Source organism: Sebastes fasciatus, chromosome 4 (assembly GCF_043250625.1).
Source record: "Sebastes fasciatus isolate fSebFas1 chromosome 4, fSebFas1.pri, whole genome shotgun sequence".
Classification (NCBI taxonomy): domain Eukaryota; kingdom Metazoa; phylum Chordata; class Actinopteri; order Perciformes; family Sebastidae; genus Sebastes; species Sebastes fasciatus.
In genome coordinates, this window is record NC_133798.1 from 1,893,256 (window position 1) to 1,917,617 (window position 24,362).

Below are 24,362 nucleotides of genomic sequence, written 5' to 3' on the forward strand. Positions count from 1 at the left end.
GTTGATATTGTTGAGGGCAAGATTTGTAGACAACAAATGACTACAATGTTACATTAGCTGCCTAATAAATTATGCACAGGCTGTGTTTTATAGATTTCATTTATTGCAACGCTACAAAAATAAGAATACAATCCAATTGAATATAATGACAATAAAATATAAAAATAAATATGTTCACACTTTTTTTTCTCTTTAACACTCAATCATGGGGAGGAAATATACCATGTACTACATGTAGTACAAAACGTTACACATCATGTTCTGTTGTCAGAGGTGTGTAGTAGGGATGTGTGTGTCAAGGTGTGGCAGAGACGTCGGAGCTTCAGAATTCAGTCAAACTGTCGGAGATGAAATTGTCTCTCGGTGTGTCTGACCATGTCCCGGAGTGCCACAAAACCAGAGAGGGCCTGGAGCATTCAGGAATGAAAACATTGAAAATCACGTTCAAATTTAATCAATGACAATCATCTTTATGATGAAATCTAGAAAACACGCACAACTTGACATATATTTACGTACATGCAGGTTGGAAATGGTAGAATTACATCAAGTCAGTTTTTAACCCTCTGAGACCCGCGATCCCGACTGACTTCACTGTCTTTCAGAGGCTCTAGTAGGTTCAGGTTTAGGGTTAGAGTGAAGCTACAGATATCATATGAAAGTACACATCCTAAGGAATCCATTGCTACCATGTCAGGAAGGAGGCTCAATAACGCTCCTAAGTTGGGCTAAATTTTCAAAGGGGTCCCTTGACCTCTGACCTCAAGATATGGGTACCCACGAGTCTCCCCTTTACAGACATGCCCACTTTATGATAATCACATGCAGTTTTTTTCATGCAGTATAAATGTGTTATTTTCGCCTGTTCTAACATGGTGTATTTGAATTTTTCTGCATACTGGGGTCCCTAAACAGTCTTGGAATTACATAAATTGGGTCTCTTGTGGATCCAATGAGCCCAACTGTATTCATGTGTGATGATGTTAGTCCCCATAGGAGACATTTCATAGTAGTGAGACCATTTTTTTAAACTTCTCCTCCCTGTATAAAATGACCTGTGGTGACCTCTAGGATAATCACAGCCTCATGAAACTTTACAGCCACAAACTAGAAACCTAGAGCATTCAGAGGATGGATGGACCAGACTAGAGACCCAGAGCATTCAGAGGATGGATGGATCAAACTAGAGACATAGAGCATTCAGAGGATGGATGGACCAGACTAGAGACCTAGAGCATTCAGAGGATGGATGGATCAAACTAGAGACCTAGAGCAGGGGTGCACACACTTTTTCAGCATGCGAGCTACTTATAAAATGACCAAGTCAAAATGATCTACCTACTATAAAAATGCAAAACATATATTTATTTATAAATATATTGAGTATTCTTTATATGTACAATATATGTTGGTGTACCTTGCATAACTGCATGAACCCATATTGTACAATATAACTCTGTACATTTTTTGTCATTACCTTACTCTGATGACTTGCACTGAATGGAATCAGCCAGGGATGCATAGTCCGGACAGTAGCTGCTGATAGCCAGCCTCAAGCACACTTCCAAATGATCATCAGTCAAGGTGGAATGGTATTTGGACTTAATAATCTTCATGTGGGAAAAGGCTGACTCGCATAAATAAGTGGAGCCGAATAATGCAGTCAAGGAGGTAGCACATTTCCTCATGTTGAGGTACTTTTCCTCTGTGAGTAAGTTCCAGAACTGTCCATGAGCCCTGGACTGAATGTCAGCTTGTAGTGTCAAAATCTCATCCTCCATTCCAGATGAGTTCAGGTGAAACAGTGTTGCAATTTGTTGGCTGACGTCTATTTAAAAAAAAAAAAAAAAAAAAAAAATTTTTTATTTTTTAAATGCCATGCGATCTACCCACACTACCTTCGCGATCGACCGGTAGATCGCGATCGACGTATTGGGCACCCCTGACCTAGAGCATTCAGAGGATGGATGGCTCAAACTAGAGACCTAGAGCATTCAGAGGATGGATGGATCAAACTAGAGACCTAGAGCATTCAGAGGATGGATGGCTTTCCTAGCTAGATTGACAATAAGGGGGTTTCTGAGCAGTTTACACAACACAAGTGCTCGCCATCCAATCAATGAAAAATGCAATTCTTGCAGAAATCTCCAAATGTCAAAAGTTTTTGATCCCAAATCACAGCATGTCTTTTTCTCTGGTGTCTTAATGTGGTATTATTGATAATTTTTATCAATTCTCCAGTGGTAAAGAAAAAGGTTAAATTTAGCACCAAATCTGTGGAACAAATGGTATCAAGCTAAAAGCTGCTGCAACAACTTATGAGACATAATAGAGCATGGGGATGACCATCAGATACTGCTATCATCATGTTCTAAACCCTTATACACTTTCACAATTCATTTTAAATGATTAATTAATTCATTAATTCATGTTTATTTCTGATTTATGTCTAGAACAACTTGACACACAGTGCTGAGCTGCATCTCAAATTAATCTTCAGCTGTCAGATGATGTACACCACTTCCATGTGACATCTACTGTTGACATGCCATCTCCCCCTAAAGACCCCCTGTATCCCCTAAAGAAGACTAAAACGGGTCTATTGTGGGTCTCAGAGGGTTAAAAGGAATGTTATCGTACCTGTGTGAGTATGAATATGGCGAGAACTATGTGAACACCCCTCTCCAGGGGTTGTATGAGGATGGCTTCGTTGAAGAGCTGAAACAGGATTAGTGGAAACTGCAGCAGGATGCTCAGCAGCCAAAATCCAGCCAACTCCGGGACCTTCCATAAACACACATTTACATGAATTACAATCTCTGCCTTGTGCTTTTTGTGAATGTTTTGTTGATCCGTTTCACTTCAACGTTATGTTTGTGTGAGTGATGCACCACCTTTTCCTGCAGGTTCCCAGCATAACCGAGAAAGAGTCTGATTGCCTCGATCAGAGTCATCAGGATGAGAACAGTGACGAGGATGAACTTGTAGTAGTCTGGCAAGGCAGGATACTGGTAGAAATGACAATTACAACAATGCAGTTAAAGCTTCAGTAGGCAACAAGTTTTTGGCATCACTGGGCAAAAATCCCATAATAACCTTTCAGCATATTGTAATTCAAGTGTTCTGAGAGAAAACTAGACTTCTGCTCCTCCTCATGGCTCTGTTTTCAGACTTTAGAAAATCTAGCCTGTGACGGGAGACTTTGACCAATCACAGGTCATTTCAGAGAGAGAGTGTTCCTATTGGCTGTGCTCCGGCTGGTGGACGGTGCTTGGTATTTCCTCAACTGGTCTCAACATGGCTACCGGGTCACAAACTTTCTCATTTTACAGCTAAACGGTACACTACAAGATGATTCTGAGACCATCTGAGGAGAGAAATAGGCATTACAGTAACAGAATATTGATTCATATTTGATCAGCGCTGCCTAGTTTGACCGTTTGGTCGGAGTTCGCGAGTGATTGACGGCCGGCTCTCATAGACAGCAGCTGGACAGCAGACCTCAGATCAGCTCTTGCTGCTCGTTTCCTCCGGTCTGTGAAATCCTGCAGATGCCGTTAGGAGCACCGGAGGACACCGGAGGACACAGAGGAACATGATTTTTTTCAGATTACCTGTCTCACTATATCCTGACAGGCACTACTGTCACCATTTTATAAAAAAAACTTTTTAAAATCATATTTGCTCCATTTGCGCCCACTACTGCTTTAACTGAATTTAAATTAGCGATTCATTTAAATGGGCTTTTATGACATGAAATAGTCTGAGTCTTTTCCAGGTCTAATCCTGACAATTAAGATTAATGCCTGTAACAATAAATACCTGACCAACTGTAACTGACAATCATTTATCACATGAGGTATGAGACTCAGGATCATTTGCTCTATTTGCTGCTTACTTTAATATTAGAAATATTAATAGATTTGTCTGGTAACTGATACTCTGTCTAGTACTAAGTTTTGAAGGTCATACATATTTCAAAAGATGAAACTGCTTGTTTTTGTTGTTCCAACAGTAGTGGTGATTCCCACTCTGTTTGAGGAGCACAGTGAACTTTGACTTGAACTGAGGATGAGCAGCGATGCTCATGTAGTCTGACAATGTGAAATGCCTGTTGAGGGACAAATCTCTTTATAATTTGGTTTGAGAAATAAACTGTTTCCTCCCTGTATCCTCTTTGATTGTCTTACCTTGAGATGCAGCATTACAGTCTCACTGATCCACCACAAGGGGAAGAAGCACATGTTGAAGTACAGAGACATCTGGAGGTGGAGACTAGACAGAACCCGCTGCTCTGAGGACACAACAACACAACACACATGGGTCTGATCAACAAGCTGCTTTAAGCAACAGCTACTGGACAGTTATGTTACAACCAGATAGAGCCCGATCCAAGCCATCCTGTCGGTATAGTTAGCGTTAGCATCGTTAGCTGCTGTCGGAGTTTACCGGGAGACAGGAACGGGTCCTTCTCTCTAGTGAAGGGTTGCGTCCGACTCCGGTCAAATAACACGTTCCGGGAGAAGTCTTCTAACCGTCTTCTGATCGCCTCCGGTAGGTCCATCCCGTTAGATGCTCCGTGGGTTAAAGTGCTCAACACAAACATCACCAGAGGAGAACCACCTCCTCCCCGCACAGACACCCGGCGTCGTCTCCTTGGAAACCAAAGAAATCTCGCGTTGCACTCAAATCTCGCATGACAAGTCTCCCTCTTCTTCTTCTTCTCCTTCTTCTTCTTCTTCTTCTTCATTGATTTTGATGGCGGTTGGCATCCAAAATGTTACATTACCGCTCTCTAGTGATATAGGTTGTAAACTAAAATCTCTACTCCCTAAATAAAGTATAATAATAATAATAATAATAATACCCCCACTCTGCTAGCTCCTAACTCCCTTATAGTGTATAAACGGTGCGCACGTACTAAAATGTTGCGTACGCTGTGTTTCACGCTCACGCCGGGATGTATAAAAATCAACGTGACGTGAGAATGTGCGGGCCGTCTTCCAAACTCTGTCATCTGGCAGTGTCAAACTACAAAGTACTGAAACTCGCTAAATGTGTAAAAATAATTTTTCCACTCAACTTATTGAGCTTTATTTATGATGTGGGATAAAAAAAAACCCACATATTTCTTAACTAGTTTGCGCATAATGTTTAACATCACAAAGGCACAACAAAAACACATTGAAACTAATTTCCCAGAGATGACATGCCTTAACCACCGTGCCAAAAACAAAATCGCGTGCTGCACAATGTGGCAAACCACCGTGGTGAGACTGTGTCCCCTGGAGCTACAGATGGATGAACCGGACCCTGGCACACCTAACAATGAGCCAAATGCAGCAGCTATACGGCGCCGTTTAGATGAGATACACAGAATGTAAAGCAACGAGGTGAGTTGAGACAAACATTTATTTTTCAATAAGGTCTTTTAATATATGACTTATCCCACCAAGAACGTCATTCATTCTTTTTAATTCGTTGCATAAAAGACCAATAGATATAGATATAGATATATCTATATCTATATCTATATATCCTTCATTGTATTGACAATCTCTCTCTGTGACTCCAGCACAGCGTATAGTATATATTTAGTGAGGACGCGGCCAGACCGGCGCCCCTCAGCAGTCGAGGCACGGGGCGCAGCTGACCGTGCGCCTTCGGGAGCCTTCGGGAGCACACGATCGGCTGCTGTGGAGACGTTGCGTTTGTTACTGGTTCCTGATGAAAGACCATCAAAGTAATATGTTTTCTAGCTTCCACCTCAGTAACAAACACTTCAATTTCACACTCTGTGAAATTCTTCTTTTTTGTTCCTTTTCCAGCGTGATTTGCCGTCGTTATTTGGACAATAAGTGACAGCAGGGTGCGTGTTTATAGTCATTTGCATAGTTATTAATGGGAGGAGACAAGGCGGACCAAGTGGCACGTGGAGCTGCGCTCAATTTCACGTCAATTGGGATGTATAAAGTAAAGGTGCGCAGGAACAGGCGTACGCACGGTTTTATACATGTGAACATTTCTGTGCGTACCTACTTTTCCAATTTTGTGAGTACGCCATCTTCCAGTGTGAAAGCTGCGCAGTCTTTAATACATGAGGCCCCAGGTGTTTGAGAGAGAGCCTAGAAGCTTCTCTCACCTGCTGGCCCACAACACCACAGATCTCAATGCTGTTGATTACAGCAGTACATTTAATTAGCATTGCCAAAACATCACCTGGGGTCTCATTTATAACCGTTGCATTTAACTTCAACTCATACTTATAGATCCACTTTATCATAACCATTTAAAACAACAGTGTTATCTGTATAACTATTCCATAAGCACCGTACAAATGTAAAAGATCAACTCAAATCAAATTCCGCTCAATATCTCATCAGCGCTGTCTCACCATCACGTCCCCCCCAACTCTGGAGCTCAGAGGAGAGGGCCGGACTACCCACACTTGCAGTCAGCTGTGGAGCAGCTGTTGAAATCATCATTATTGGTTGTAGAAATCCAAGATTGTATCAAATAGCATTAAAGAATGGCAGAACAGAGCGCCAATAGTTTTAATAAGATCTTCTAAATGGTGCAGATATCACCAAGTACCATATTAGTTTTCATAAAGTTGTTGTGTAAAATCGCTGCAGTGAACAAGACATGACTTATTAATTTATTTATGGTTTATTAGATAGGGACAGATACAGTATCCATATAGACAGAATGAAAACAGCTATATGCAACTATCAGACTGTCTCCAGTGCGCCACCGCGGTGCGCCACACACTCTGCCTCCTCCAGTCACCTCCACCCGTAAATTAACAAAGCGTGGAAATGAAGCCAGTGACAGCTCTCACACAAACGTTACTCTCCATATCCTCATTATCATTATCAGTCCTAATCATAATGCAGGACAAGTTCGCTATAAAAACTTAAATGAATAAATAAATAAAGAGTGTTCACCTGTCAAACTTCCTTTTTCAGATGATATCCAGGTGGGGGATTTTACTGATTGTCTTGATCATTTTGGAAAGTTGTGAATGGATCAGTCTGATTGCTGTAAACATATAAACACAGCGGTGAGACTCATAACATGCTGCATGGTGGATATACCGTCACTGTGAGAGCTACATGACGTGAATGACATAATCAGGAGGGAACGAGTGTTCAGAGACCTCCTCACCTACAAGCTCCTCCATCTCTGTGTCAGAAAAACTCCTTTTCTCTGTCTTCCTCTCGGGAGTCGCCGTGATTCACCGTAAAGATCCACTGATCAACAGGCTCATTCACATGCAGAAACATTCATGAGGTGCTTTGCATCGACCATTTACGGCTGAATGCGGGCGTGTAGAATGTGAGGCAGATCCATGTGTGATTTATAAAGGGAATAATGCCTGCAGGTGTGCGTACGCACAGTTTTATAAGTCAAATTTTTTTTGCCGCACGCCATTTTTGGCTTTTGTGCGCACGTGCATTTTTACCCCTGGGGTCTCATTTATAAAACAGTGCGTAGGATCCATATTAAAAATGTACGTGTGCACAAAAGCCGAAATGGCGTGCGCCAAAACAAATCAGACTTATAAAACTGTGCATATGCACACCTGCAGGCAGTGTTCCGTTTATAAATCAGTCCACCTGGAAATGTGCGCACGTGAATCCGCCTCAGATCCCGCCCTGTACACGCCCACAAGGACAACTCTCTGTGCCATGTTGTGCAACACAGCACAGCCCTGATAATCTGGCAGACCTTTTTCGGATGGTACAAAAGTCTACCACCTGAGGCATCTAAACACCGCCATCGGCATTTGAGGAGTCCAATGGCTCGCTCCACAACTGAACGCACACGAGTGTGGACATCGTTGTAGCGCACCTCCTCTGCGCTCTAAGGGTTGGGGAATGGGGTGAGGAGCCAGCGCCTGAGGGGGTAGCCACTGTCACCTGCAGGTTATAACAGAGAGGAATTATACATCAGGCTTGAATATTTAGAATTTCTACAAGACTGTTTATTAACTTACCAATGAGCCAGCCATCACGCACAGCGCCTGCCTGTAGTCTGTTCCCTACACTGCTATGCGTCAGGATGAAGGAGTCATGGGTCGAGCCAGGCCATCGTGCTACCACATTTGTTTGGACCATGTTGGAGTCACATATCACTTGGACATTAATTAAATGTACATGCTTCCGATTAACGTAACCATATTCGTTATCATATGGTGCCCTTATAGCAATATGAGTGCAGTCAATTGCACCGATTACATTTCGAAAACCTTTGACATTGCTGCAAATTGCCTTTTAATATTGGCCTGTTCTCCCACAGTGTAAGGGAACCTGATGTATGGAGAAGTCAAATTAATAATGCCACCCAAGACGGCAGGAATTATGGCACTCAGGGATGGCTGTTAAATCCCAGACCTAAGGATATGAATTAACAGAACTGTATTATTACCAAAAGGGGCTTTAGGCAGAAAGGTAAACATTATATATTGATAATCATATCAAACACATACCTGCCAGCTAATTCCCACTGGTCACTTTCAGTTGCCAGAAACCCCAGAGTGGTCAGTACTTGGATGTTAACCGGGTTGGCGCAGTTCCGTCTGGTCAGTCGCACTAATGCTGGACCCAGTTCAGTACAACGATCCAAGAGCATTGCTCTAGGGAATCTAAATGGGCTTAATAGCCAGTCATCATCATGGGCCAGCAAATCGTCATGGTCCCCGAACACTCGTTCACTCCCAATCCTCCCATTCACGTAGTCTTCCAGCAGTGCCAGCGCATCCATCTTGCATGATGGTGAGACAGCGCTGATGAGATATTGAGCAGAATTTGATTTTGAGATTTATTTCAGTTGGCTGATATCTTTTACATTTGTAAGGTGCTTATGGAATAGTTATGGCTCACTAGCACAAATAACACTGCTGTTTTAAATGTTTATGATAAAGTGGATCTGTCGTATGTGGAGTTTACAAAGGGGACCCAATCGCAGAGTAACAGGCAGTTAGAAATAAAAGCGAGCTTTAATAGAGCTGAAAAAATCCAAAACAACAAAAGGCAGGGAGGGGAACCAAGTACAAAAGAACAAATAGAAACAAACAACAAAAACCAAACAGAGGACCAAAACCAAAAATCACAAACCAGGGAAACACGAGGAACACCAGGATCAGAGCAGGAGGAAACAAGTAGTGATGTTACGTGCTGTGCCGAGGCTTCGGAGCGTGTGTCGAGTAATCCCGGAAGTTTTCCGCGATGCGCGTATCGAGGCTTGTATCGTTTTAGACCGATGACGTCATTGATGACGTCCGAAGCCTCGCTGCCCGGCCGTACCGCGTGACTGGTTCAGGAAGTGGTTCGGATCTTGGCGCGAGGTTTTGACAGCAATATAAACCCCATGGGATCCCTTCAAAATGTGTGGTTGTGATAGAGGCGAGTTTGGATAGTTGGAGATTTGGATAGTTGGAGATTTGGATAGTTGGAGATTTTTGATAGCTTGAGATTTTTGATAGTTTGAGATTTTTGATAGTTGCTTGGATGGAGCCAGCAAGGAAGAGAAGGACTTCCCCTGTATGGGAACACTTTGATCTGATTTCTCCCAATAAGGTAGGCTTCATATAACATTATTACAGGTGCATTACATTTGCTTATCAAAAACTTTATATTTCACTATCTGTCTTTCATTCAAAGGTGAAGTGTTTATTGTGCTCGAAGGAGTTGGGTTACAATAATAACACGTCATCCATGCTAAGGCATTACCGTGCCTTGCATGAGAACAGGGAGGCAACTGGAGGTGAACCCAGCCAAGGTAGGTCATTACAAATATTACAAATATACTGTCTCAATTTTACTAGGTTGACTTTTGCTAATCATGCAAATAAAATAAAGGTAACAGACACTGTAGTTACATAGATTCTCTTTTTTCCAGCCACCAGAAAACAAGAGCTGGATGAAGCCTTGGTCTCCATGATAGTGAAGGATACACAGCCCTTCAGTATTGTGGAGGATGTAGGATTTCGGGACTTAGTGTCTAAATTAGACCCTACTTATGTTCTCCCCACAAGGCAGGTGTGTACGGGTGCATGGATAAAGCAAAAAGTATTTTGATATTACATCTGACAATTAAGCACTGTTTTTTTCTTTCCTTTAGGCTCTAAAGGCCATGGTGGATGTGAAATACACCACAGCAAAGGAGAAGGCCAAGCTAAAGTGCAGGAGGTGGCTGCAGTGAGCCTAACTTCTGAAATGTGGACATCCATTAACATGGATGCGTACCTGGCAGTTACCTGCCATTTTGTAGACGAAAACACCCGTCTGCGTTCAGTATTGTTAGGTGTACTTAAATTCCCTCTGACACACACTGCTGAAAATTTAGCATGTGTGAAAGCCTCCCTCATGGAGGAATGGGGAATCACGAATAAGGTAACATGCCTAGTTACTGATGGTGCAGCTAACATGATTGCCTGTGGCAGGGAACTGAGGCTCCGCCACACTATCTGTATAGCTCACACACTGAACCTGATAGTAAAAAAGGCTCTTGAACTGACCCCCGTGCTCTCTGACATCCGGACCAAGGCTAGGAAGCTGGTTGGATACTTCAGAAGTAGCACCACTGCTAAGGTATGTTCTTTGACTTTATTACAATTTTTGATAATGCTAATATTTTGTTTGTGTTACTGCTGCTGTGACGGAATAATTGTTAATCTGTATTTTTTTAAAGGAGAAGCTTGCACAGGTGCAACACGATATGGGGAGGCCAAAACTGAAGCTTCTGCAAGAAGTTGAAACCCGATGGAACAGCACCTTCCACATGCTGCACCGTCTGGTGGACCTCAGAGAGCCAGTGGGGGCAGCTTTAGCCGGTCTGCAAACCGACATCCCCTCACTGACCTCAGAGGAGTACAACGCTGTCAGTGGGTGCCTTTCATTGCTGTCATCATTTAATGATGCCACTGTGGAGCTGTCAGCAGAGGAAAATGTTTCCGGATCGAAGGTGGTTCCACTGCTGAAAATGTTGGAGCAGATGCTGCAAGAAGACATTTCAAGCACGGCAGCTGCAGTGGCGAGGGAAATGGGAGACCACCTCATAAGGCAGCTGAGGGAGAGGCTACACACATTTCAATCTATGAGCATCATGTCACTGGCAACCTTACTGGACCCAAGATTTAAGGTAATAGGGTTTTTCAGCTCAACCAAAGCCACAGAGGCTATAAAAAGGCTAACATCTGAGTGTGCAGCCGTTATTAGGGCTGCTCAAACCCCGGAGTCAGATCAGCCATCAACATCACAGGATGCTCAACCTGCAGCCCGAGGTAGTTTTTATTTGGTTTTGAGGTCAATATTTATTATTACTACACTCACTAACATGGTCTGTGTGTACTTCTCAGGTAACAAACTGTGGCGTCACTTGGATGAGAGTGTCATGCATGCCAGGAGAGTCCAAAATGTGACGGCAGATGCCACTGTGGAGGTCCAGCGGTTCCTGTCGGAACCAAACATTGGACGAATGGAGGACCCTCTCTTGTACTGGGAAGGACAAAAATGCATCTACCCAAATTTGTATAAACTTGCTGTTGTATTTCTGTGCACCCCAGCCTCATCAGTACCATGTGAGAGAGTCTTCTCAAAGGCGGGAGAAGTTGTGTCGAAAAAAAGAAATCGCCTCAGCCCGAACACGGTTGAGAAGCTTCTGTTTCTAAATAAAAATGAATAAAGTCTCCCCTGTACTGTACATCATTGTCCTAGTTACACAAGCACATTCAATGCCCTCTCACAAGTTACACAATCACATTCACTGTCCTCTGCCTGGTTAAACCAATGCCACTTTCCAGAAGTAACACAGAACACTAATATTACCCCTCCTGCCATTATTATATTATATTACACTACCCTACAATACAATTATTGATCAAAGGATTAGTTTACACACATAAGATGCATTAGTCACAAAACAATTACAGTTTATTATACATGTATGTTATACACTCATAATATACTTACTAGAACATAGAAATTATATTAATTATTATATAGATATAAATGGATTACATGGTAATGGATTTTTTTTTATTGTTTATAGTCATTTCCAACAGCCTTTACTGGCTCAAAATACAGTATATCACAGATCAGGTGGTTAAGATCATATCTGCCTGTTTTACACTCTTTGACCACCAGGTGGTTTCGTGAGCACATGAAGCCTCGAGCAATGAACCCTTTTCCGAACCAATTTGCTGGAAAGCTTCAAAGCTTCATGAGGCTTCATCTCACCATCACTAGAAACAAGGAACACGGAGGACAAGGTAGACGGGGCTGGAGAGACAAACGAACCGACAAGGGCAGAGGGGAACACACAGGCTTAAATACAAGACATGATTACACACAGGTGAAACAAATCAGGGCGGGGCAGACAATCAACAAAAGGCGGGAAAACAAACAAAGGTGGGAAGTAAAACCAGACATGACACAGGAGGAGTGAATTACCAAAATAAAACAGGAAACACCGGAATAATATAAAAGAAACCAAATCCAAAATCACATAAAAGTAAATAATAACAAGAGACTGGCACAGCCAGAACATGACAGGATCTATAAGTATGAAGAGAAATTAAATGTGTGAGAGTCATCATTATACGCCACTAACTGTTGCGCCACTAACTGTTGCGTGGGAAGTGGCATACTCCACTTCCCACGCAACAGTTGGATCTATAAAAACAAACTTGACGGGAGAATGTGCGCACCGGTACGGAAACTTTGACCCATGCGTACACTCTAAAAAAATATCCACTGGCTCAACTTTAAAAAATTAAGGTAACAAATTGCATGGATCTTTTCAAGTAGTCCCAACTATTGCATTATTGAGTAAATCCTATGAGTCTTTTGTAGTCTGACTAACCCAATTGATTAAGTTCAACCATCTTGATTTGCTTTGACCTCTAAAGGCTTAATTAAGTTTAACCAACTTAATATTAATCCAAACATTGTGTTGATATTAAGTTGGTATCTCTAGCAGCATGTTCCTTATCCGCTGGATCTTCATTTTTGCAGCCCCTCCTGTTGACGAGGCCAAGGTCATTATTTTGGGGGAGTACTGGTCCAGTTTTGCCATGAACGCTGTTTCCAGGTTAACAGTGGTGATCCTTCTGAATTCTTTGTTTATCTGTTTAAAATAAGGCACAAATAAAAGGCACAATTTGTTGATGTAGACGCTTGCATACAAGTCATACTGCAAAAATACTCACCTGAGCTGCATCAAAAAGAGCAGGCCATCGGTCTGAAGGAATTCTCCCTCAGAGAATCGTCACCTTCATGCGTGTTGGTTTATCTTCTCAGCAGCTGCAAGCTCAGAGTTAAAATCATAAACAATGCAAATTAGGTTATCAATATCAATTTATTCCGAAGATATACTCATCAAAGTTGCACAGAGTTATTAACAGAAGTTCTGGATTCATCAATGTGTCCCTGATACCATGTAATACAGTGTTCAGTTCGCAGTGAATGAACCCCGAGCTCTGCTATACATTTACATTTATACACCTTCACAGGCGAACCCTGGGGGAGGGGTCAGGCTTTCTGCAGACCCAGTACCTTTCCATCCTATGTCACAACACATTTACAGGCCCACTCAACATTCCATCACGAAATCATTCATGTGATCATTATAGCCTCCTCTTACATCAGTCACTTATCTGTAGACAGTCTAAGCCTAGTATTTAACACCAAACTCGCTAAACTCCCAACCTAATTAAGTTTGTGACAGAACAACAGTTTTATCATGATATATTTCCAACAATTCCTCTTTTGAACTTGTCTAAGTTCACTTCTGTCCTAGAAATATATTCTCATGAGGCATTCATCATTATTATACTATATACAGTGTTACAGTTTTTTTACACAGAGTTATCATCTACCACCTCGTGTTTGTGCAGTGTGGACCAACCAATCTATCCATATGTTCTGATCTCCATATCCTGTGGCCAGTTTTATTAGGTCCGATGTGTCCAATTTGGAATAATCTAACGACAATACTTTCTCTGAGGTTGAGCCTGGAGGGGGCGTTGTTTGGATTTCTGCACTGCTGGTACTACTGCTCTGAGGTTTTGGGTTTTCAAAATTCACCCGTATCTCAGCTAGAGTGTTTTTACCCCCGTGATCTACGCCCAATGTCATATATCCGGTGGTGTTTGACCCACAATCCCCTTCGGAAAATGGATTATTGCTCAAATGTTTAAACGTAAAGATTAGTGGATTGGTGGTATGTTCCGTTCGTCTGGATCCTTCATGCTGTACAGCGGTTTGGAGGGATCCTCTCATAATATTTATCTGATTTCGGGCTTCTGTTGAGAATAACCCTTCTCTTTGTGGTTCCCATCCCCATGTATATGCAAACACATGGCTCCATGTTTTGCATTTCTGATACTCCTTAACATATCCGCACAAATATACTTCATAATTTCGCCATGCCTGGTCGCCCCCCTTACAGGATATTACTTCACACAAATCCACTTGAAAACTAGTGTTACTCCCCAGCGTGTAATTTAAGTGAACCTTGGAATGTGGACATTGAGCAGACCTTTTGTCTCTGTGACGAGCATGAGCCGTTGTAGAGGTATTTGATATCTGTGTGTCGTTATCAAGAGTAGAGTTAGTTGGTTGACTGGTTGGAACTGGTCTATTTTTTGCTTTTTGTCGTGGTAGGAAATCTAAAAAGAGAAGGATAAGACCCACCAGTAGTACTGATCCCAGTACCACTAGTGCCTTATTTAACCATCCCATTCGTCTGGTTGAATGCACACAACGTAAAAGATAACTAAAGCGATATATAATGCAATGAATAAAATAACAAAAAGCATACAATCTATTGAGTCACCTGTTCTTTACTTGTAAGTCGTGTTTTAACTGTAAAACCGGCAAGACCTTGAAACCTTCTTTCCCTTATTTGTGTCTCATACAGCTCTTTTTAAGGATAACCATACGCTGAAAGAATATATAGCATGTAAATAATAATCACCAACGTTGATAATAAAAAGAAAAAGAAAACACAGTGTACTTGTTCGTAGTTAGCTTCAGCTGCAGCTGTCATCTAAGCTTCCAACCAACTTCAAAAATTAAAAGAAAACAAAACAAAACAAAAACATAAGTGTTTATCACGTATTCACGTGTCTTCTTTGGTGTCCCTGCAGAGATGCTTGCCTCTTCCCCTGGTGCTGTTCCTTTGTCCGGTTCGTCTGGTGGTGTTGTTGGCTCGTTCACTCCTCCGCTGATGAAATCCACACCGGGTGGTGGATTCTTTGTGGAGCTGCACTGTGTCAAGTGCCACCAAACGCCTCCTTTCCCCTTTAGTTGGACTGCTGTCGTTGTCCTCGCTGTCACTCTATGAGGCCCCGTCCACCGTGGCTCCGACCACTTCCTCTTTAACACCTTCAACCAAAGGTGTTCCGGGGGGCCTTCAGGTGCTGTCAGCAACACAGGCTTCGGAGCATGGGGGCACCTGAACAGGAGAGAGCTGAGACAAGAGCATTCACTTTCTGATAATACGGGCGGTATCCTACAGCAGGTAGGACACACAAAGACACTGTGGGACCTCAACACAGTTGAGTTCAAACGGTGTTAAACCTGTTTGCCTATTGACTGAGGATCTCATAGCCAGAAGAGCAATGGGAAGAGCCTCAGTCCATGGCAAACCCGTTTGTTGACAAATTTAGCGTCCTCTTTTCCAGTAGGATAGGCCTCAATCCACCTGGAAAATGCATCCACTATGACCAACAAAAATCTTTTTCCACCCGCCCGGATCCCCATATCCGTAAAATCCATAACTATTTGTTCACCCGAACCTTGTGGTTTAGGATATGTGCCCACAGGTGGTTTTTCCGTGGGTCTTATGTTACATGCTTGACAAACAACACATTGTTGAACAAAATCAGTAACCACTTTCCTCTTTTGAGGGAACCACCATGCATCCAATGCAAACATCATTACAGCCACTCCCGCATGGCACAAACCATGAGTCTGTTTCAACATTGAGGGAATCCATCCGTCAGGCATGACAGTTTTCCCATTCTTCTGCCATAAACCAGTAAAACAATCAGTGGCACCTGCGTCTTCCCAGGATTTTCTCTCATGCTCAGGAGCGTCCTCCTGGGCTTTTTGTACATCATCAATAAAACTACTTACATGTTCAGCTAATATCATTATGCATTCGGTGACATAACCTGCAGCAGCCTTTGCTGCTTCATCTGCAGCGTTATTTCCAATGCTTTCCAGGTCACTTCCCTGTGAGTGACCTTTTACCTTTACCACAGCCACCTTCTCAGGAAGGTGGATAGCGGCCAATAAATCCTTCATGAGTCCTTCATGAGCCATAGATTTATTCCCGCTTGTTTTGAATCCTGCCTGAACCCAGCCAGACATATCCCTGTGGATCGCGTTACATACATAAGCTGAATTGGTGAAGATATTTGCAGTTTTACCCTCGGCGAGTCTAAGAGCACATACCACAGCAGTTAATTCCGCAGCTTGAGCTGACTGTTTGCCCTCAAGGGGGCCCGAAGACATGGTTACTGGATTTGTACCGTCGTCTATACAGGATACAACAGCATATCCAGCTTTTAGTCCCTCTGTAGGGTGTCTGAAACAACAGCCATCGGTAAATAAACTGAGATCAGGATCCACTAATGGTAATGTTTCAAGACCTGATCTAAGTTTTACAAAAGGTTCAACTTTTTCCGCACATGAATGTTTTTCTCCATCCCCATTACCCATATTATCAGCCATGTTGCAACCTTCATGTACAAATGAAACATGTGGTTTTGAGAGTACTTGTAATATCTTAGTTTGTCTCAAGGGAGTGAGAGTGAAACATGATGAGGTGACATAAGCTACTGTACTATGGGAAGTGAGAATTTGGAGTGGGTGATGCATAACAATATGACCTACTTTCTCAACTATTTTAGCCACAGCCGCTGCATATCTGACACACGGACTAGCTCTCTGTTCCGGTGTGTCTAGCAGAATGCTGCAATAGTAAAGTACATTCCTGTCTCCTCTTTGCTTCTGATATAGAACACCATGAGCTGTGGAAAGTTGTTCTGATACGTCGAGGTGAAATGGCTGGGAGTAATCAGGGAGGGCTAAAGCAGCCGCCTCAGCCATCTTTTGTTTCAGTCTGATGAACCCCTCCTCCCCTTGCGACCATTCCAGTTCTGCAGTAAGATTCCTCCTACCTGCCATAGTTACCATCTGTCTTAGCAACTGTGTGTCTCCTGCATAGTTAGGAATGTACTGTCTGGAATAACCAGTTAGACCTAGAAATGATAACATTTCCTTCACTGTTTGTGGTTTTGGGTGATGAGCATTGAGAGAGCAGAGTGGGGGTTGGGCACTGGTGTGACTTGAGTCAACACCTCCTCGTTTATGACTCTAAGGTCATGAGCCATTCGATATGAGCCACTGGGTTTTATTACAGGGAGGATGGGTGTGTTCCATTGAGAATACGATTTTCTTAACACCCCTGCTTTTATTAGGCCCTCAATGGTAGGAGAGATCCCTTGTGCTGCTTCTTTACACATAGTTCCTAAGTCTTTTGCTTGATGTTTTGGAGCTAATGCTAACGAGATATGGGGAACAGCATAATCTGAAAGACGGTACCATTCCGTTTGCTCTGGGGTTAGGGACACTACAGCGGCCACCCCTTGTGGTCCTATTATAATGTCTGTCACCTGTAAACACCATCCTTTATCAGCTAACTGCTGTTGAAACTCATCTTGATATTGTAAGTCACTTTCCCTTTCATAATTTAGTGTGCAGTGGGGAGGATCAGGAACGGGGAGATAGGGATGAAGGGCTCGAATCCATGGTTGCCACTGTAGATAAAAGACCAGTAGAGGGTTTGGGTCGTCCAAGAGAACCCAATATATCTCAGCCATGGGTTCTATGTCCTGTGGGTCTGATAGTTCTTTTAACATCATTTGATGTGTTTTCCCTGCTGACCCGGAACAGTGTACTATCTGTCCATTCGGGAATTCCACTGATATTCCTTCCTTGGAACAATGTACTGACGCTCCCAGTGCAGCCAGCACATCTCTTCCCAAAAGATCTCTAGGACATTCTGGTGCATATAAAAAAGAATGCATCAAACTCTGAGTTCCATTTTTAACAGTGAGGGGTACCGTAAAAGGTAACTGTTGTTCCTGGCCGGAAAACCCTAAAACAGACACATAGTGAGAGGATAGTTGGCACTGTGGTTCTGCCATTGTTGAATACCGGGCTCCAGTATCCACCATGAACCATCTTCTTTTACCGTTCACTGTTAATTGTAAGCAAGGTTCGGCCAATCCCTGCTCTTTTCTGCTTTCTAGGCTTCCCTATAGTCCCCAGGGAGGGGGCTGTTGATAGAGGGAAGCCTGAACTGGTGCGTACTGCTGGTTGGGAGCCTGTGGGGGTGGGGGTGGGGGTGGCCCACCCTGACTCTGCTGCTGGTTGTTGCTGGGACATTCTCTTGCCCAATGATCCAGGCTTCCACATAGGAAGCAACCTCCTCCTCCAGGGGGTCCTCCTCTTCCTCTGCCTCGTCCTCCCCCCCTTCCCCTTCCTCTATTCTGTCCCTGTCTGTTCTGGTAAGGAGCATATTGAAACTGGGGACCTGGTGGGGGCCCATACTGCTGGGGGGCTGGTGGGGGGACCATATTGCTGAGGATAATATTGGGGAGCTGGGGTTGGTAATGGCGCTGGAGCCGGGGCTGGTGCAGGGGTCTGCACCATCTGTTTCTGTTTCTTATTTTTCTTATCCTCCGTAGCGCTGTCCCTAGCTTGTGTTAACTGTAGTTTAGCTAATTGCGCCACTATTTCCCTCATTTCCCCTATTTCACTGTCTGTCTTATCCTCATGTTTGCTCCAATGATGTAAGAAGTGTGTCTCCCATTTCCCCACCTCCGCTCCATGCATATCTGGATTATTATCCATGGCATCTTTGACTCCGTGAGGTGCATATTTTAACACTGCGGCCCTAAATGGGTGTTGGTGATTTACCTTATCTGGATTATTTCCAGATGCATCTGCCCATTCCTTCCTACACCTATTTAGGTATTGTCTTCCTGATTCATCTGGTTTAATTTTGAACACCAAGCTATGCAATTTACCCGCTGGTATGGGATATTTTGCCCTTATACTGTCCCCTAAAGGAGTGGCACATCTTGCCCATGGTCTGTCATCATTTACTATATTGGTTTGTGCTTCTTCCTCTAATTCTCTTTGAGTCCACACTGACACTCCTGCCCCTCCCATCAGTGCTCTTACATCACCCATGGAGAGTTCCATACCCCGAGTCTGCGCGTCCAATGCTCTTAACCATGCTCCTCCTCCTTCTGTTATCTCGGGCATTAAAGCCAAAATAGCCCCTTTATCTCCAGCCCCAAATGGCTGATATCGTGGGCCATTGGTACTCTGGATTATTGGGAGCATATACTCTTTACCTATTTTCATTACTTTATTATCTTTTCCTCGTCTTCTCAAATTATACCCATGTAGTGGCCCACCATCGGTGTCTAATTGGGCAGTAAATCGTCCAGACAGTATACCAGGCCCACGGTCGGGACTTGTCCCCCTCTCATCCGATTGAGGTTCCTCCTCAGATTTTTGCCAATGAAACTGTTCCTTACCATCTTCCCTTTTTCTGTCATCTTCCCTCCTTGACCTCTCTCTTTCTCTACTAGATATATACATAGGTCCCGACCTATGGCACAAACTAGATGTGGTGGATATACCACCATCCTCACTCCGGTTGTCCCTTCCACATGCTCCCTCTATGTCTTGCTTTTCCCTTTCTTCCGCTTTCCTTCTTCTTCTTAGTTCCTCCCACATTCTCTCCTCCTCCTCCTCGTTACGTTTCTTTTCATCCTTCTCTTCCTTTCTTCTTCTTTTCTCCTGCTCAGTTTCTTCTTCATCTACCCGCCTGTTTTCTAAGTCTACAGGAATGTCTCGTTCTACTATCCTAGACAATCTCATCATTCCTACTTCTAGTTCTAACCTGCGAGTCCTTCTTTCTAAGTCTCTCCTACTCTCCGTATCATTGGGGTCCTCTTCTAACCATAGTCTGCCCCCCTTTACTTGAAACTGAGGCATTTGGAGAGTCACGAGAGGTTTAGGAGGGTCGGGCACATCAGCCGCTGGGGGAGGGGGTGGGGGAGGGAAGTCTTTGTCATCATATGGGGGAGGGGCGGTTGGTGTTTCTCTCATTTTATTTTAGCTAAAGTTTTTGCTTGGTTCTCAACGTCTTTTTGGGCTTTCTCTTTTTTTTAAAAATACCGCTTTGTTCCACCGTTTTTCTACTTTTGCTCGTGTGAACATATTGCTGTTTTTTAATTGTTTCCGACTCTCAGCCAAGTCATCTTGCTGCTTTAATATGTGCCTCCGAACCGCCGGGGTAACAGCTGCTTTAAAGTCCTCTTTAGGAAACTCCTCTTTTTCTATCATTCCTTTGAACCAATCATCCAAATCCTTATCTCGTTCATTCTTTTTCTTAGGATCAAAGGTGCAAATCACTTTTGTCCTTACTTTCGCCCACTGTTGGCCGAAGGTTAACCCACTTTTGTTACAACCGCCTTTCTCCTCCCAATCTTTGTCAAATTCTCCGTCCATTCTGTCCAGTACTATTTCACACAGGTTTCAAAGTTTATGACAGTAACTAGATTCAGAGTAAATGGGTCGTTATGCCCCCCGCTGTGATTCTACCAACATAAGCTTCTACTAGACACTTTGATGTTCTAGCGATGTTGGCCCAGTATCAACAGTAAGTTTTAATTTTCCTCTGAATACTAGTTATTAATGTACACTCATACAGGCGCTTCCAAGCGCTATTTTTACTAACCTCTAACGTCCCAGACGTTACTAAACTAGCGCTCCAAGCGCACTACTCTAGCGCTCCAAGCGCAGCGTTCCAAACGCTTTTCTAACGTCCCAGACGTTTACTAAAAGGGCAACTTTCCTCCTTTTAGTTTTCAAACAGTAGTGATATCAGAGTAATTGGGTCGTTATGCCCCCACAACAGATCCCACCAAACACAGGCTTCTACTGACGGTTGCCCGTCAGCGGTGCAGGCACGGTATCTGAGGCAGTTTTAAATTTCCTCTGATGACACTATTAATGCAGTTTATTAGTGTTCCCAACACCACATTTAGATCCCAGATCTATAAAGGACTCAAACCTTTTTTAAGGACTCTAACCTTTTTTAAGGACTCTAACCTTTTTAAGGACTCTAACCTTTTTTAAGGACTCAAACCTTTTTTAAGGACTCTAACCTTTTTTAAGGACTCTAACCTTTTTTAAGGACTCAAACCTTTTAGGATCCCTGATCCTTTCAACTGTGCAACTTGATGTTTTAAAATAAACAGAGATGTGTCTTACTCAGCAAGAGAGATAAATTTAGAGCCTATGCCAATATGCAGATTTGATTTAACAGGTTCTGCTTACCTTTTGCCTTGTAGTCAGGGTACCCTTATCTCTCTCTCACTGAGTCGTCCAGTCTCTGGCTCGTTTCGCTCTTCCTTGAAGATCACGTCGGGGTCACCAAATTGAAGGAATTCTCCCTCAGAGAATCGTCACCTTCATGCGTGTTGGTTTATCTTCTCAGCAGCTGCAAGCTCAGAGTTAAAATCATAAACAATGCAAATTAGGTTATCAATATCAATTTATTCCGAAGATATACTCATCAAAGTTGCACAGAGTTATTAACAGAAGTTCTGGATTCATCAATGTGTCCCTGATACCATGTAATACAGTGTTCAGTTCGCAGTGAATGAACCCCGAGCTCTGCTATACATTTACATTTATACACCTTCACAGGCGAACCCTGGGGGAGGGGTCAGGCTTTCTGCAGACCCAGTACCTTTCCATCCTATGTCACAACACATTTACAGGCCCACTCAACATTCCATCACGAAATCATTCATGTGATCATTATAGCCTCCTCTTACATCAGTCACTTATCTGTAGACAGTCTAAGCCTAGTATTTAACACCAAACTCGCTAAACTCCCAACCTAATTAAGTTTGTGACAGAACAACAGTTTTATCATGATATATTTCCAACAGGTCTTTGAAGTCACTGACTGGTGGTGCTAGATTGACAACTTCCTGCCTGCGAATGGAGAATGTCTTAGCCATTTTTTCACAGATGGTCTGACAGTTGTTCCTCTTCTTAACTTCATTAAGGAGCTCCACTCTTTGATGTTCCAAGCTTCCTTCTGTTTCTTCTTGTGGGTGAGGGGGTAAATAGTTTACCTCTGCCTTTCTTGGCTTTTTTATATTCTTTGCAGATGCCTACTCATGTGCTCTTTTTTTTCAGAGTTCACATCAAGCTCAGGGCACCCGAGCGCTCTAAGTTTAGATCTATAGTTTCCCATTTTATATTTAAGTCTTTGTTGCCATCCGTAGCATCCATTATATGATCCTGGTTCTTTAAGGCAAGGATGCTTCTGAATCAACACCTCAGCAACATTAGCAAATTGCGCACTTGTCGGGTAGGCAACATATTGAAAGATGCTTTCAGTTAATTTCTCAAGGATGTCTGGAAGGATTGTGGTAAATTTGAGTTGAACTCCATCCTTCTTGAAAGCCTCATTTCCAGAGGCAAGAACAAGCTCTGTGTGGTAGGCAAAGCGAGGTACTGGAAATTCAATAGGTCAACACTGAGAACACTGAGTCACGTGTTCAGGTGATGAAAGAATCAGGGTATCCTGCGATCCAGATGACCAACTGCTGTTTGAAGGATGGACGGAGGTCGCTGCATGGACGGAGACGTCTGATGCACTTTCGAAGGAGCTGTCCACATCAGTTAACGTCAGAGTGACTGTGGGAGGTTCAACAATGTGTACCAATTTGATTGTGTCCTTGTCCTTGATGTCATTTGTTGAGTTGAGAGAAAAATATTCCTCTCCAAAATCAGCATCCTTATAATGCAAAGTAAAGTCCCTGTCAAGCCCAAATGTCTTTCTCACAATAGACTCAAGTTCAGCCACTGTCCCAGGGATTCCATGAGGTAATTCAAGTTTCCGTATGTCATGGTCCTTGAGTACGATTCTAAGTTTGGCCTGATGACACATTTGAGCATCTGTATAAGAAAATACATCACTTCAGTTAGAGTTACATCATCCCCACCCCCTAAACATTCAATAGTAGAACAGAATAATAATACTGATAATTACCCAAAACCTAAGCTCTTGAAAAAAATGTATCTTTAAAAGGCATACCAACCCATATATTATTTTCTTATGTGAACCTGCACATGCTGCTAACGGGTGACAGCTAAAAGTTTACGCACGGAAATTCTGCATAGGTGAATCAATTTACATGCTGTGTATTCTGCATGTGGCTGTGTGCATATACTGTAGCTTTAATATTCCGCCTGCCAAAGTGGCTAGTAAGTCTTAGTACTTACTGCCTTCTTTCTGATCCCATTACGTGCTCAAATGCACCACAGGTGCGCCAAGTTAATCATCCTGATGAAAACTCCTATGGTGCGTGCATATTAGCGTGCGCGCGTGAACGTGCGTTACACTTACGTGTCCCGGTATGAGGGTTTGATAATATGGTAACCCAATAGTAACAGTGACTCTCTTGACCACCACTGAATTGTGCTAATATCAAGCCTTGCTTATATGGCATTTCCACAACGTGGCGTCTGCTTCCCAGATGCCATTACTGCATTTTTAGCTGCAGCTCCATTAACCAACATTGATTTTAAACCGAAGTATACCAGTAAAATGTCAAACAACCCACCCATGGAGCTGCTGACCAAACCTTTATCAACTCAGTGCCAACTTTAAATTAGAACAAAAGTAAACACATCCATTTACATTTGCAGTGTTACAACTAACAATGTATAAATTCACATGTGCTAAAATGTGAGAATAACAGACTACTCTGAAGACACTGCCAGCTAACGTTAGCTAACGCTAGCTAACGTTAGCTAGCAGTACTTTGGTCTTCCCTTTAGTGCATCATGAAAACGACCACCTACAATGTGTGCTGATGCAGTAAGCAGCTGTTGTGAATGAAATAAAGAAAAATTAATTACTTACCAAGTAACTTGGATGATATTCAGGTAAAACTCCTGTTGCTTAAGTATGAAATTAGTCAGAATTCTGCAGGAGCTCTGAAAAGTCTGTCTTACTCCATTTGCCCTTTAAAATCTTTTGAAAATTTTCCGAACAAATTGCTCCCTCGCCCACAATTTTCACTCTTCATGATAAAAATTTGATCAAATTGTAGGAAATTTTGTGCTGGTCGCAGTCATGTAGCTATGGAATCAGTTGGAATTACACATTTGGTGATAAATGCCTGGAAGTGAGAGCAACTCCCTGCTACCTTCCCATAGGGGCCCATCTTAAATTTGACA

At 42.9% G+C, this 24,362-nt stretch overlaps 1 protein-coding gene and 2 long non-coding RNA genes across 3 annotated transcripts in view; all 3 read right to left on the bottom strand.

Annotated features, from left to right (window-relative positions):
• LOC141766939 (uncharacterized) overlaps window positions 1–24,362 on the bottom strand; it is a 282,348-nt gene that overhangs the window by 13,379 nt on the left and 244,607 nt on the right. The gene's annotated exons all lie outside the window — the stretch shown is intronic.
• tmem17 (transmembrane protein 17) lies at window positions 82–4,639 on the bottom strand. The gene is made up of 5 exons (XM_074634147.1): window positions 4,450–4,639; window positions 4,191–4,294; window positions 2,895–3,008; window positions 2,641–2,784; window positions 82–407 (listed from the first exon to the last, which is right to left on the bottom strand). The coding sequence occupies exons 1-5, from the start codon at window positions 4,604–4,606 to the stop codon at window positions 330–332; spliced, it is 597 nt and encodes a 198-aa protein (XP_074490248.1). The 5' UTR covers window positions 4,607–4,639; the 3' UTR covers window positions 82–329.
• Window positions 6,954–9,164, bottom strand: LOC141766940 (uncharacterized). Its single transcript, XR_012593716.1, has 4 exons — window positions 9,120–9,164; window positions 8,492–8,788; window positions 8,000–8,396; window positions 6,954–7,922 (listed from the first exon to the last, which is right to left on the bottom strand). It is a non-coding gene; the product is annotated as an uncharacterized LOC141766940 (long non-coding RNA).